Source organism: Oncorhynchus clarkii, chromosome 29 (genome assembly GCF_045791955.1).
Source record: "Oncorhynchus clarkii lewisi isolate Uvic-CL-2024 chromosome 29, UVic_Ocla_1.0, whole genome shotgun sequence".
Classification (NCBI taxonomy): Eukaryota; Metazoa; Chordata; class Actinopteri; order Salmoniformes; family Salmonidae; genus Oncorhynchus; species Oncorhynchus clarkii.
Genome location: NC_092175.1, coordinates 17,156,617 through 17,170,799, shown reverse-complemented (window position 1 = coordinate 17,170,799; position 14,183 = coordinate 17,156,617). Strand labels below are relative to the sequence as shown.

At 42.7% G+C, this 14,183-nt stretch overlaps 1 protein-coding gene across 1 annotated transcript in view; it reads left to right on the top strand.

Moving 5' to 3' along the window:
- The first annotated feature begins 2,602 nt into the window (after nucleotides 1-2,602).
- The window catches only part of LOC139388386 (matrix metalloproteinase-17-like), an 80,186-nt gene continuing 68,605 nt past the window's right edge, over nucleotides 2,603-14,183 (top strand). The window contains exon 1 of the mRNA XM_071135019.1: nucleotides 2,603-3,200. Coding sequence (XP_070991120.1) covers nucleotides 3,009-3,200 — 192 coding nt within the window. The 5' untranslated portion in view covers nucleotides 2,603-3,008. The remainder of the gene's footprint in view (nucleotides 3,201-14,183) is intronic.

Sequence of the window (14,183 nt, the reverse complement as noted above, 5' to 3'; positions counted from 1 at the left end):
GCACTATTTTCAGTCCAAAGAGTTTGCTGCTGGCGATATGTATATTTAATTGGGTGTCAGTTGGCTCCCTGAACACTCACTTGTATATTCTGGGGGCTCCTGGTCTCTAATGACAACAAAAAAGCCATAACATGTATCACTGGTTTGCTAAATAGCCCAACTGGGAAAAGATAATGATAATATCTATTTGTGCTTTTATACAGGAACCATATTTGAAATAGAGATCCATGGGTTCCGGAGGAATGGAGGAGACTTAACTATTCTTTAAAGCTAGAATCCTTTGTTGCTACATACATTTTGGGATTTATAAATGTATGATACACTGGTGGAAAAAGTACCCAATTTCTCATACTTAAGCAAAAGTAAAAATACCTTTAATAGAAAATGAATCAAGTAAAAGTGAAAGTCACCCAGTAAAATACTACGTGAGTAAAACTGTAAAAGTATTTGCTTTAAAATATACTTAAGTATCAAAAGTAAATGTATTTGATTGTTTGTTTTTTTAAAGCAATACAGAAATCACAATTGTCTTTTTATTTATTTATGAATAGCCAGGGTCACACTCCAACAATCAGACATAATATACAAACAAAGCATTTGTGTTTAGTGAGTCCACCAGATCAGTGGGAGTAGGGATGACCAGGGATGTTCTCTTGATAAGTGTGCGAATTGGACCATTTTCTGTCCTGCTAAGCATTCAAAATGTAACGAGTAATTTTGGGCATCACGGAAAATGTACGGAGTTAAAAGTACATAATTATCTTTAGGTTTTGCAGTAAAGTAAAAGTTGTCAAAAATATAAATAGTAAAGTAAAGTACAGATACTGCAAAAAACTACTTAAGTAGTACTTTAAAGGTATTTTTACTTAAGTACTTTACACCACTGATACTGTATGCCCATTGATTCTTGAAGAACATAACTTATAACTTACTTAAATGCCTGAGGATCTTGGTTCAAATCACACACCCAATCAGAACCCAAAATATAAGATAGTTTTACTCCAATGTTTGTAAACAATGTAAATGTAAACAAACTCTGAATAGTCTCAAAAGTCCTTGCATCAAAAGCTCTGTCTACACATTTGAGAATGGTTACATTTCTCCAGACCAATCCCACAGCTTTTTACCAAAACAAAGACGGTGTGGGTGTGTTGTGCAAGACAAAAACAGCAACCTACATCAGTCAGTTGGCTCTATCTATAACTGCAGACTGGTGGGCCCTTACTGCATATCATAATTTTTTAGGTACTGCAAGGCCCCATTTGTCAATAATTTCACAATGCTAAATGGGCACTCCCCAGTGCCCATTTAAGTCAATCATCCCCACAGTGCCTAACTCTGCAGATGTTTTTCAATGGAATGAGGGCACAAACACAGAAGGGCTTTACTAAAACATGTTAGTGTGCTTAGGTGTAAGAAGGATGCACTCTCCTAAATTAATGTTACAAATGTGCTATAACCATTTCCATCCTTGAGGAATGGAGATGGCTATAATGTAAAACATATATTATTGTGTATCTTGATCAACTAGGCCTTCCTCAATGTTAAAGTCCTTGGAAGAAGCCAGGTGATTAATACCAATGGACATGTCAGACAGAAGACTCAAGGTCCTATCAGAAAACAGATAAATTATTACCCAAACTAGTCAACGCGCTAACATCTGTCTAACCTTGGCAGACCCATGGCTGTTATAATTATCATTATATGAGGTCAAATATTACCAAATCTCTCAACTTCGTAAAGGTTGAGAGCAGGGCCTAGCCTCGTCGACTTGTCAAACACGAATAGGTCCATGACATTGATGCGTAGTGTACTTCAAGAGACGCGAAGTTGAAATGCCTCGGCATGACTCATGTAAAGAATCAGACACCAATTGTTCGATACTTGTATATGTTTTTCTATAGATTAAACTTGAAGGCCAACGAGAAATACTTAATAATGTTGACTGACTTCTGTTGACAGAAGCGGCGCAGTAAGGCGTAAAGGCTACCCACTGATTTCCCTCCGGTGAGACAGCGCGAACATGTTCTCTACAGTTTACACTCTGCCCAGTGCCCAGGCTTTCACCTCACCTTCTGTACAACGTGAGAGAAACCTGGAGCCGAGGCTTCCTTCGTAGAGATACTTATATGTCATATGTTGTTTCCATGTAAGCTAGTCCACTGTAGGCTTGCATCACATAGGCCAAGTAGGCTACACACAAGTTTTTGCAACATCACCTGGTCTTATAACCTATTGGTGTACCTATATCAACTTTCTTGGTAGGTAAGCCTTTGAACTATGGGTAGCATCATGTGTAGGTCTATACGTTAATTTGGCTAATGATGAATTTGATAGGCCAACGGGCTACCTTTCACCCTGCAAAACAATACTTTTTTCATTTGAACAAAATGCAGAGATGGCATCTCTGTTGCGCATGTATAGGCCTATCTGATGTGCACACTGTTGTGCCTGCAACTCTGAAACCGAGGGTCTAAATATTAAAAAGATGTCACAAATGTAATACTATGCACATTCTAAGTGGACTGAATAATGCGCCTTTTGTATCGCCTCCTCCCATTCTGCAACTGGCTAAATTCCTCTCCACTCTCTCTCATCGTGCGTCTGTCTCAGTCTCTGACACACCGCGCAGGGAGCACAAGCCTATCTTCGTTTGCTTGTGTTACAGAGGGAATATTTAACGGGTTAATTTTCTTTGCCTCATGGGCATATTGGATATTCTGAAATAAATGCAGACTCTTATGCCGAAAGTAGAAGTTAGATTTCTTTGTAAATACTGGTAACCGTTGGCGTAATTGGGTGGTCCACCAAGGAACAGCAGCAATATGACTGAGATGGTTTTTCAGGACGCGGATCTTGGTGAAAACGAACTGTTTAATGTTTTTAGAGGTATTTTCGGCTCTATGTGATATGTGTTTCATGTGTTTACGCGCAACAGTGAGGTAGAATTCTCGTCCAAATTGGACCGCATATCAGAGGGATCCGGAGCTGGGTGATTTATTTGGTGAATGCGGAGGCCAGGGTCGGTGTCTGAGCGCTGCTGGAGCAGCGAGTGGCGGGGCATGATTTCTCAAATGTTTCAGTTCGCGCGGCGCATTTGGATTATTTCTCCAGAGATGCTCCTGCTTCCCATGTTTTGGTTTTTATCTCAGGCTCTTGCAGCACCATCTCTGACGGCCGAACAGATGGATATGGGGGTGGTAAGTGCCTATATTCTTCCGACACTTTACACTGAATATTTGAACATAGGCTACTGCAGTGGATACATTTTTCTTGGTTAAATAGGCTACGTATAACTAAACTTTTATCCACATAGGCCGGCAATAGGCTGTTGAAATAGGTTACCTCATATTAGTTCATTATCAGCATATCAAGACGATGCCAACTGTGGTGTGTGATAGTAGTGTAACTCCTGCGCATTCAGTGAACATTGAGAAATCATATAGGTTGCTTTTATTGTAGCCTTATGGCTTCAGTCGTTTAGAAACAGAAGATAAAAGGCGGAGTGAATCATTGGGAGTGAGTATTGTCTCTGTGCCCTGTAGTCTTCCAGGTGCATTTGTCTAATATATGAAGTTGCATTTTCAGTGAAATCAGTCTGACTTTCAGTAAATATTTTAATGGTAGGCTATCCATAATTATTTATTTGGACATCGGTCATGGGCTACTCTGCCATGTGAGCGACTGCTCCGTCCAACCTGGTCTCAGAGCATTAAGTATTATTCTGTATGAAAATCCGAGACACTCCATCTAGTATGATATGTTACGTTTCGTACAAGCTTGTATGAGAGAAAATATCTCTGCATGATCCTCGATATCACTGTGCAGACCGTGTCAATATGTTGTCAGTCTTGTATAACATTGTATTTACCCTGATTTATCATTTTTCACACGCACAATATGATGTAGGCAACAATTCCCATGACATATTACACACACCGCGGCCACTTTACAGCATGGCACAGAACGATGAAGGAACGCTTTGAACTGTTTGTAAATGCAAATCAGAATCATGGCCGCCATTGCCTGCGGGTGGAGAGGTGAGAGAGGAAGAAATTGAAGAACGGTTGAAGAAATGCTACCAAAATGTAAGCAGATTTCAAACGCAATGTCGCTCAAGAGTGTAGGCTAATTGCCCTGTAGGCTATGGAGCTCATGGAGAAGTAACCCCTGGAGGCATGTTTCACTTTGAAATGGCATTTCTGAGTGCCTCAATATTTCTTCTCGCCACAGGAGTCCCGGGGTGATGGTGATGCGATGGCAGGGATGCTCGCTCCTCTCAGCGAGTAGACAAAAATTGCTGCTTAAATAATCAGAGAGGTCATTTACACTTTACACAATCATCCAAGCATTAAATTAGTTGAAAGTCGAGAAATTCTATAAATGGTCCTCATTTATCCCTTAAAGAAGTTCTCCAACACCATTTAATTTAGACAGTACCATCAGAGTAAAATAGTTAGTTTTTTATGCAGGCTTGCATTCAAGAGCCATTCTATAGAGAAGATTAGTGTCCCCAAAATACTTTTGTACAGTATTACAGTCATCTGTAAAATGAACTGCCCCTACCTTACCCTCCCCACCCAAACTCTCAACACACAATATGCAGATCTTCCTCCCTATGTTTTCAAAGTTCATTCTCTAGCATGAAGGCTGCGAGGGTAGGGGGCAGAAGACGATCTTGTCTCACAGCTTGGCCCATAAACAAGGGTCACACAAATGCTTTTTCATGTGCTGACCTCTACATGGCCCCCCTGGAGCGAGTGGTGTAGGTGCTGTAAGCGTGCACATTTAACGAAGCTGCATCATGTCTCTGTGGAGCTGACACATTCAACACAGTGGACACTCTAATTGCCCTGTGTTACTGTGTGGGCTAGGGCCTGTCTGGCACCATTACTGGGATGTGTCTGTAAAGACGATGGCCAGCTTAGCGGGGTAATAAGTTGGCCAATAACTGAACCTTATTAATGTGGCACAGCAAGGAGGCAGAAGGCTTAGGCGGGATCGTTCTGCACTAGTGGTGCGCAGGTCAGCTGTTTGTTCACCCGCACCCGCCCACAAATGCTAATAAACCATCTGCAACCACCCGACTAGGCCTATTTTATCTGGTTGAAATACTATCAGCTTTTATGATGCTGATAAAGATAGCACCTCTATAGACGGTATCTCACTGCACATTCGCATTCTCTCAAGATGTTGGAAGAAAGAAATCATATTTCTCCACTCTTGGTGGTGTATCATTTTGCTGCACGAAATGCTTAATTCTGCAGGGGTTAATGTTAAGGCTATGTGAGACGTTAACTTACAGTCAGTGTCCAGATGTCAGTTTCCATTTAACCCATCTGAACAGTAGGCTACTGTTCAGTAGGCCTATTTGAAGTCCCCTTCTTGTGACTGTCGAATTTGTATAGCGCTTCACAATCATCACACATCGTCTTTAGCACTGCAACAAATCTTTCCCAAACATGACTTTTCTGACCCTCCCTTCTCTTTATTTTCAACTCAACATTTTGCAGCTTTTCTGTATTTGAGTTAACCGCTGACATTGTTATTTCTGCCTCTGTGGATTGATGTTAGCTTTTTCTGCCCATTCCCAAAAGCATTTGGCGATTGGCGTGTAGGCTATATGGCGCGTGTACAGTTAGGCTCTAAAGTTTAGGCTTGCGCACCAATACCAGATTGGTGCGTAAGAAAAACCTCAATGTAGCCTATAGATATAAATTGTTTTTTCTTTATTTAACCCGCCCGCCAACCACCCGCTCTTCATCCACACAATATTTATTGACCCTAAACCTGGCCGCCCCATGGATATAACCGCGGGGACTGCGGGTTATGAGTCAACCGGCGCATCATTAATCTGCACAATCAGCCCATCCACAACACAGGCTTTACAGCAGGGATGTGATCCGATGATTACAGAGACGATTCAACGCGTGTGCTGGTGCATGTCGGTGTGTACTGGTGCAAGTTGTGTGGGTGTGCATTTGGGTGTGTCCGGCTCAGCTGGGCAGGCTCAGGTGCGTCGAAGTTACCGCTGCGGGGGGGGGGGGGGGGGGGGGGGGGGGCATTGGTCAATACTCAGACAGACAGATGTAAAGACTTCTATCCCCTGGAGTGCCACCCCATCTCACGCCCTTCTGCAGCCGGCTGGGATTAAAGTAAGGTTTACGTGGGGCAGGTGAGTGTGTTGCTCACTGATTAGGGTGGGAGGCCATTTCCCCTACTCAGCAGGACCATGTCGGAGACTGCTATTCACCAGGGGCTTGGGATAAGCCCCCTTCCAGACAGCCCACCAGAGACACACTAGACACTGTCTCGATGTCTGGGTTATTGTCATTGTACATCACATGCAAAGTCCGATTGGCAGTTTTGTAACATTCTAGGAATTGGGATCAAATGGACACATGCAAGCTATAACCAGCACAATATGCTTTCTGCTCATCATGTCATTTTTCCCCTGTGGATTTCAGTCTGCTGATACTGAGAGCCCTAACTCCCCAGTGGACAACTCTCTCAGCTCTCAAGCATCTCTTCAGCTGTCATATAGACCAGTTGAGGAAGCACTGAGATGATGTTTTAACCAGCTAGCAAATCACTCCTGTAGAGGACGTGTAGTTGCAGTAGAGAGAAAACAGCATGTTGTGCAAAACTAGAGTTATTATCAGTATAGTATTGCAATAACGTTAAAGTTCTCTGGCTAGTGTGAGCAAACTGACTAGAAGGTAAGATGCTAACATTAAACGGAGCCTGACCTCAGCAGTAACAAAAGACAACTAAGTTCTCATCATAACTTTGCTTTACAGAGAGCACTAGCGAGACAGACAGTGGTGAGGCTGAGGCAGGCTGCGATGCATGCAGGAGTAGACAGAGGAGACAAAGAGAGAGAGGAAGCAAGCAGAGAAAGAGGATAGCACAGAGGTTCCCAAACTTGGTGTCGGAGCCCCATGTGGGGTCCCCTGAAATAATCTGTACTAATTTTATCAAACGAATGAAGAACTTAAAAAGAAAAATAAGATATGTTTCAATGTGAATACCTCCCAGTGGCCTACCTTCCATATAGGCCGACATTAAAATGCAATCAAACTGCAAACCATACAGTTGTAAAAATGTTAGATGTCTTAGTTTATATCGGTGGCTGTTTGTCTTAACTCGATTGCCTACTGGAGTTTATGGTTTGCCCACCTCTTTTTGCCACTACAACACTGGTTATTATCACACCCTAAATGTAGGCACAATGCTTATAAGAAACCGTGTGAAATGATTCCGGCTGAAATGTGTGTAGATACGATGTGCTACTGTTTGAGTCCCCCGTTCTTTTTGGTGTCTGGCAGGATGGTATCGATCTTACCAGCCCGTCTATATCCTAAAGCGGAGAATCTCATTTTGCTGTAATTTCTTTAATGAGAGCACCATCTGGTCCCATCTCCAGTGGAGTGGAGGCGAGAAGAGGATACCCCCCACACATACCCTTGAATTCGCACCACACAGTCCAGTCGTGTCACTTCCTCTCAGCTCACTCTGTCCCACCTATAGCATTTCTCCTCTGGAACTCTGTAGATAGGATGCATTCCTTCACCGACCCCAGGCTGCTCCAATTACACAGAGAGGCGTCGGGAACAGGTAAATGAAAGAGAGTGGGATTGATCGACGGGGAAAGGGAAATGGGTAGGAGTTAGTGTAGCTCTGAAAGGAGAAATCAAACAGAGAGGCACAAAAGAGGCGCACACCAAACAAAAAAAAGCTAGCGCACCACTTAGACAAGTGGCAAACATGAAATCAATACCCTCTCTGCGGCTGGGATGGAACTGTCTCTTTGGGCTAATGCTCTGGGGAGAGATTTGCACCTGTGGAGAGGAGAGAGGATACATTTTTACTTAATTGTCCTCGTCAGCTGTAGTCGTGACTCAATTGTGTCTGAGTTATGGTATGTTACTATGGGCTCTATCCAATCCGTATCGTGGAAGTTAAGCATTACAGCATAATTGAAATTTAAAGGAAATGTTAGCGGAGACTGCATTCATGGTAAACGCTGCATATGTCGGCGCAATCGGAAATTACCTTTCCATCGCTTAAATCATACAGATTTGAGTAGAGCCCTAGATAAAAGGGACGTGGGATATTAATAATAATGGTATGTCTTCTCTTTCACACACTCCCCTGGTTCCTAGTCCATTTTTAGCACGCCTGTCCTACTTTCAGTTGGCACTTTGGACGCCTGTGACCATGCGTCCATTGCACGGCATGGTTGGGACAGATTCCGGGCAAGGAGATTATTTCAGGAACAATGTCTAGGGAGAGGAGGCCGCAGTGCAGGAGAGAATATATTACTGTATAGAGAAGGAGGGATACCCAGCTAACAACAAACGTTCCCACAGTTTTCTCTTAAGAGTCTCATTAGGTTATTACCTAATATTGTCATAGGAATGTTCCAGTGATGTGCAAGGACTGTTTCCAAGAGACCATTGACCTTATTATCAAACATAATTTATCCATAACTTGGTTGCCATGTTCTCCAAATATAATATATTCATGTTCTAGACACGTATCATGGGAACGTTGCAAAAGCACCGTATCCAGTTTTCTGTGGGATAGGAGAATATTCCATCAACATCCCACCAAACATACACAGAACGCAGTTGCTATGTTCTCAGGACATAATATATTCATGTTCTAGACACGTTTCATGGGAGCATTGCAAGAACATTTGTGTCCCAAAAATCTTCCATACACATTATTACACATTAATGTTGCTTTGCCAATCAAGGCCCTGATTGGTGAATCACTTATCCATTCATAGCTCTTTGTCTGTTAGCCAGGTTAAGGATGCTCACTCACGCAGTTATTTTAACATACAATGTTTTCAACGTACTTATTTGGCATACAGTACCAATCAAATGTTTGAACACACCTACTCATTCCAGGGTTTTTCTATATTTGTATTATCTTCTATATTGTAGAATAATAGTGAGACATCAAAACTATGAAATAACACATGTGGAATGTGATTTTTCTTAGATTTTCGCCTTTATGATAGCCTATTGGAAACGAGCTAGCCTACAGCATGAATATCGTTAGCATGAAATAAGGCTTAAAAATATATGCATGTTGGCATGCCTGCTCCCGCTCCCTCTCGAGAGCGCCTGGCGGCCCATCATTAGGCACGTCTGTCACAATCGTTACGTGCATCAGCACTTCATGGGACTTACCTGGACTCTTTTACTTTATTGATTGCCTTCCCTATATCTGTCACTTCCTCAGTTTCTTCCCAGTGTCTGCATTAATGTTGTTTTGTTCCCCCTGTCCAGACGCTGTTCTTGTTTCGTTATAGGTCCATTTATCCATTAAATCTTCACTCCCTGTACTTGCTTCTCACCTGGCGTCTGTCCTCACATATATACAGTATTTGATAAACTACCAACCAGTAAGAATTCCGGCTCTCACAGACCTGTTCGTTTTTCTTTAAGAAGCCCTCCTGTTCTCCACTCATTACCTGTATTAACTGCACCTGTTTGAACTCGTTACCTGTATAAAAGACCCCTGTCCACACACTCAATCAAACAGACTCCAACCTCTCCACAATTGCCAAGACCAGAGAGCTGTGTAAGGACATCAGGGATAAAATTGTAGACCTGCACAAGGCTGGGATGGGCTACAGGACAATAGGCAAGCAGCTTGGTGAGAAGGCAACAACTGTTGGCGCAATTATTAGAAAATGGAAGAAGTCCATGCAAAATCTCACCTTGTGGGGCATCAATGATCATGAGGAAGGTGAGGGATCAGCCCAGAACTACACGGCAGGACCTGGTCAATGACCTGAAGAGAGCTGGGACCACAGTCTCAAAGAAAATCATTAGTAACACACTACACTGGCAGCGCACGCAAGGTCCCCCTGCTCAAGCCAGCACAAGTTTGCCAGTGACCATCTGGATGATACAGAGGAGGAATGGGAGAAGGTCATGTGGTCTGATCAGACAAAAATACAGCTTTTTGTCTAAACTCCACTCGCCGTGTTTGGAGGAATAAGAAGGATGGGTACAACCCCAAGAACACCATCCCAACCGTGAGGCATGGAGGTGGAAACATCATTCTTTGGGGATGCTTTTCTGCAAAGGGGACAGGACGACTGCACCGTATTGAGGGGAGGATGGATGGGGCCATGTATCACGAGATCTTGGCCAACAAGATCTCCTTCCTTCGTAAGAGCATTGAAGATGGGTCGTGGCTGGGTCTTCCAGCATGACAACGACCCGAAACACACAGCCAGGGCAACTAAGGAGTGGCTCCGTAAGAAGCATCTCAAGATCCTGGAGTGGCCTAGCCAGTCTCCAGACCTGAACTCAATAGAAAATCTTTGGAGGGAGCTGAAAGTCCATATTGCCCAGCGACAGCCCCGAAACCTGAAGTATCTGGAGAAGGTCTGTATGGAGGAGTGGGCCAAAATCCCTGCTGCAGTGTGTGCAAACCTGGTCAAGAACTACAGGAAAAGTATGATCGCTGTAATTGCAAACAAAGGTTTCTGTACCAAATATTAAGTTCTGCTTTTCTGATGTATCAAATACTTATGTCATGCAATAAAATGCAAATTAATTACTTAAAAATCATACAATGTGATTTTCTGGATTTTCTTTCTCTCACAGTTGAAGTGTACCTATGATAAAAAATTACAGACCTCTACATGCTTTGTAAGTAGAAAAACCTGCAAAATCGGCAGTGTATCAAATACTTGTTCTCCCCACTGTATATATAAAACATGCCTGTAGAGATATGCTTCTAAAAGTAATATACAGGTTATGTGAAAAAGTACTGTAAAACTGTAATATTATTGCAATATTTGAAGAGAGTAAATCGTTAAATTACCACTGTAATACATTATTGTGTATGGAAAATAAAACAATAATATACACTACATGACCAAAAGTATGTGGACACCTGCTCGTTGAACATCTCATTCTTAAACCATGGGCATTATTATGGAGTTGGTCCCTCCTTTGCCGCTATAACAGCCTCCAATCTTGTGGGAAGGCTTTCCACTAGATGTTGGAACATTGCAGCAGGGACTTGCATCCATTCAGCCGCAAGAGCATTAGTGAGGTCGGGCACTGATGTTGGGTGATGAGGCCTGGCTCGCAGTCGGCGTTCCAATTCATCCCAAAGGTGTGCGATTGCGTTGAGGTCAGGGTGGTCCCGTTCTGTGAGCTTGTGTGGCCTACCACTTCGCGGCTGAGCCGTTGTTGCTCCTAGACCTTACCACTTCACAATAACAGCACTTACAGTTGACCGGGGCAGCTCTAGCAGGGCAGAAATTTGACGAACTCTTTCATTTATGTTAGTATATTTATCTAAGCCATTAAACTTTGTAACTGTTTTAAAGTCACCATTGGCCTCATGGTGAAATCCCAGAGCGGTTTCCTTCCTCTCCGGCAACTGAGTTAGGAAGGGTGCCTATATCTTTGTAGTGACTGGGTGTATTGATACCCCATCCAAAGTGTAATTAATAACTCCACCATGCTCAATGTCTGCTTTAAAACATTTTTTTTAAATGTACTAATAGGTACAGTACCCTTTGCAAACCATTGGAAAACCTCTTTGATCTCTGGTTGATTCTGTGCATAAAATTCACTGGTCGACTGAGGCACCGTACAGATAATTGTATGTCTGGGGTACAGAGATGAGGTAGTCATTTAAAAATCATGATAAACACCATTATTGCGGAGTCCATGTAACTTATTATGTGACTTGTTAAGCAAATATTTGTTCCTGAACTTATTTATGCTTGCCATAACAAAAGTGTTGAATACTTGACTCAGACATTTCAGCTTTCCGTTTTTTTATTAATTGTGACCCGTTTCAAGAAGCGAGCCGTATGTTCCGTATGTCACTACATCACAGGAGATGCATTTGAACGTTTTTTATTTTTTTATTAAAATACCTTCTGGAACATGTGAACTTTTATGTGCCTTAATAACAAACTTGTATGCCATCTGTAAATATGAATAAAATTGTTAAATTACAAGCCTAGTTGGTTTAGCCACGCTAGCCATGATTGGTCTAGATAATGTCTGGACTGGACATGCCGAAAGATGAGTTCATATTGATCTGTCATGTAGAATGCTTCTGTCTATAACATGAGCTGCTCAGCATGTGTAGTTAATCCTTTCTACTGCTACTTTTTTTTAAAAGATATCATGAAGAAGTAAACTACTGCTCTCAACATTGCCTCTCTGAAGTTATCAGGCGCTATCGACAGAGATCAGTGGGAAAAAGTTGTGATCGACTATTTTCTGGAGGACGGTTTTGCCATTCTGACTCAGAAAATGAATCTGACAATGAGGAAATCCCTGATGTAGGTAAAACCATTTTCATTGAACCAGACATTGTACAGTCGTGGCCAAAAGTTTTGAGAATGACACAAATATTAATTTTCACAAAGTCTGCTGCTTCAGTTTGTATGATGGTAATTTGCATATACTCCAGAATGTTATGAAGAATGATCAGATGAATTGCAATTAATTGCAAAGTCCCTCTTTGCCATGCAAATGAACTGAATCCCCCCAAAAAACATTTCCACTGCATTTCAGCCCTGTCACAAAAGGACCCACTGACATTATGTCAGCGATTCTCTCGTTAACACAGGTGTGAGTGTTGATGAGGACAAGGCTGAAGGTCCCTCTGTCATGCTGATTGAGTTCGAATAACAGACTGGAAGCTTCAAAAGAAGGGTGGTGCTTGGAATCATTGTTCTTCCTCTGTCAAACATGGTTACATGCAAGGAAACACATGCCGTCATCATTGCTATGCACAAAATGGCTTCACAGGCAGGAATATTGCTGCCAGTAAGATTGTACCTAAATCAACCATTTATCATATCATCAAGAACTTCAAGGAGAGCGGTTCAATTGTTGTGAAGAAGGCTTCAGGGTGCCCAAGAAAGTCCAGCAAGCGCCAGGACCGTCTCCTAAAGTTGATTCAGCTGCGGGATCGGGGCACCACCAGTACAGAGCTTGCTCAGGAATGGCAGCAGGCAGGTGTGAGTGCATCTACACACACAGTGAGGTGAACACTTTTGGAGGATGGCCTGGTGTCAAGAAGGGCAGCAAGGAAGCCACTTCTCTCCAGGAAAAACATCATGGACAGACTGATATTCTGCAAAACGTACAGGGTTTGGACTGCTGATGACTGGAGTAAAGTCATTTTCTCTGATTAATCCCCTTTCCGATTGTTTGGGGCATCCGGAAAAAAAGCTTGTCCAGAGAAGACAAGGTGAGCACTACCATCAGTCCTGCGTTACGCCAACAGTAAAGCATTCTGAGACCATTCATGTGTGGGGTTGCTTCTCAGTCAAGGGAGTGGGCTCACTCACAATTTTGCCCAAGAACACAGCCATGAATAAAGAATGGTACCAACACATCCTCTGAGAACAACTTCTCCCAACCATCCAGGAACAGTTTGGTGACGAACAATGCCTTTTCCAGCATGATGGAGCACCTTGCCATAAGGCAAAAGTGATAACTAAGTGGCTCCGGGAACAAAACATCGATATTTTGTGTCGATGGCCAGGAAACTCCCCAGACCTTAATCCCATTGAGAACTTGTGGTCAATCCTCAAGAGGCAGGTGATGATAATTTTAAACGTAACTTCTTTTCGAAAGTTATTCTTGAAAAGGGAGAAGCTAACAAATTAGCAACATCATCCTCTTCGACAACACCTGCTGCAGCCTCTGCAAACTAGCCTACAACAAAAGATGGCTAGCTAGACCGTGGGAAAACTACTGCTCTCTATTGCACAGTGACCTTTTGGCCTTCGAGAAGGCAGAAGTTTCCATATGTTTTTGTTAAAACGGTCCCACCCATTACAAGTCAATGTAATTGGTTGATTCCACTGTCAGTCCAAAATGTTGCCCTAATTGTTATGCTCGTCATTGGAAGGAATAGACCAAGGTGCAGCGTGGTAGGTGCACATCTTTCTTTTATTGATGACACCGAAAGAAAAAAAAACGAAAAGCACAGTTCGGTGGGGCTGGAAAGCAACAGTACAAAAACAAGATCCCACAAACTAAGGTGGAAAAAAGGCTGCCTAAGTATGATCCCCAATCAAAGACGACGATAGACAGCTGCCTCTGATTGGGAACCATATCCGGCCAACAAAGAAATAGACAACATAGATTGCCCACCCTAGTCACACCCTG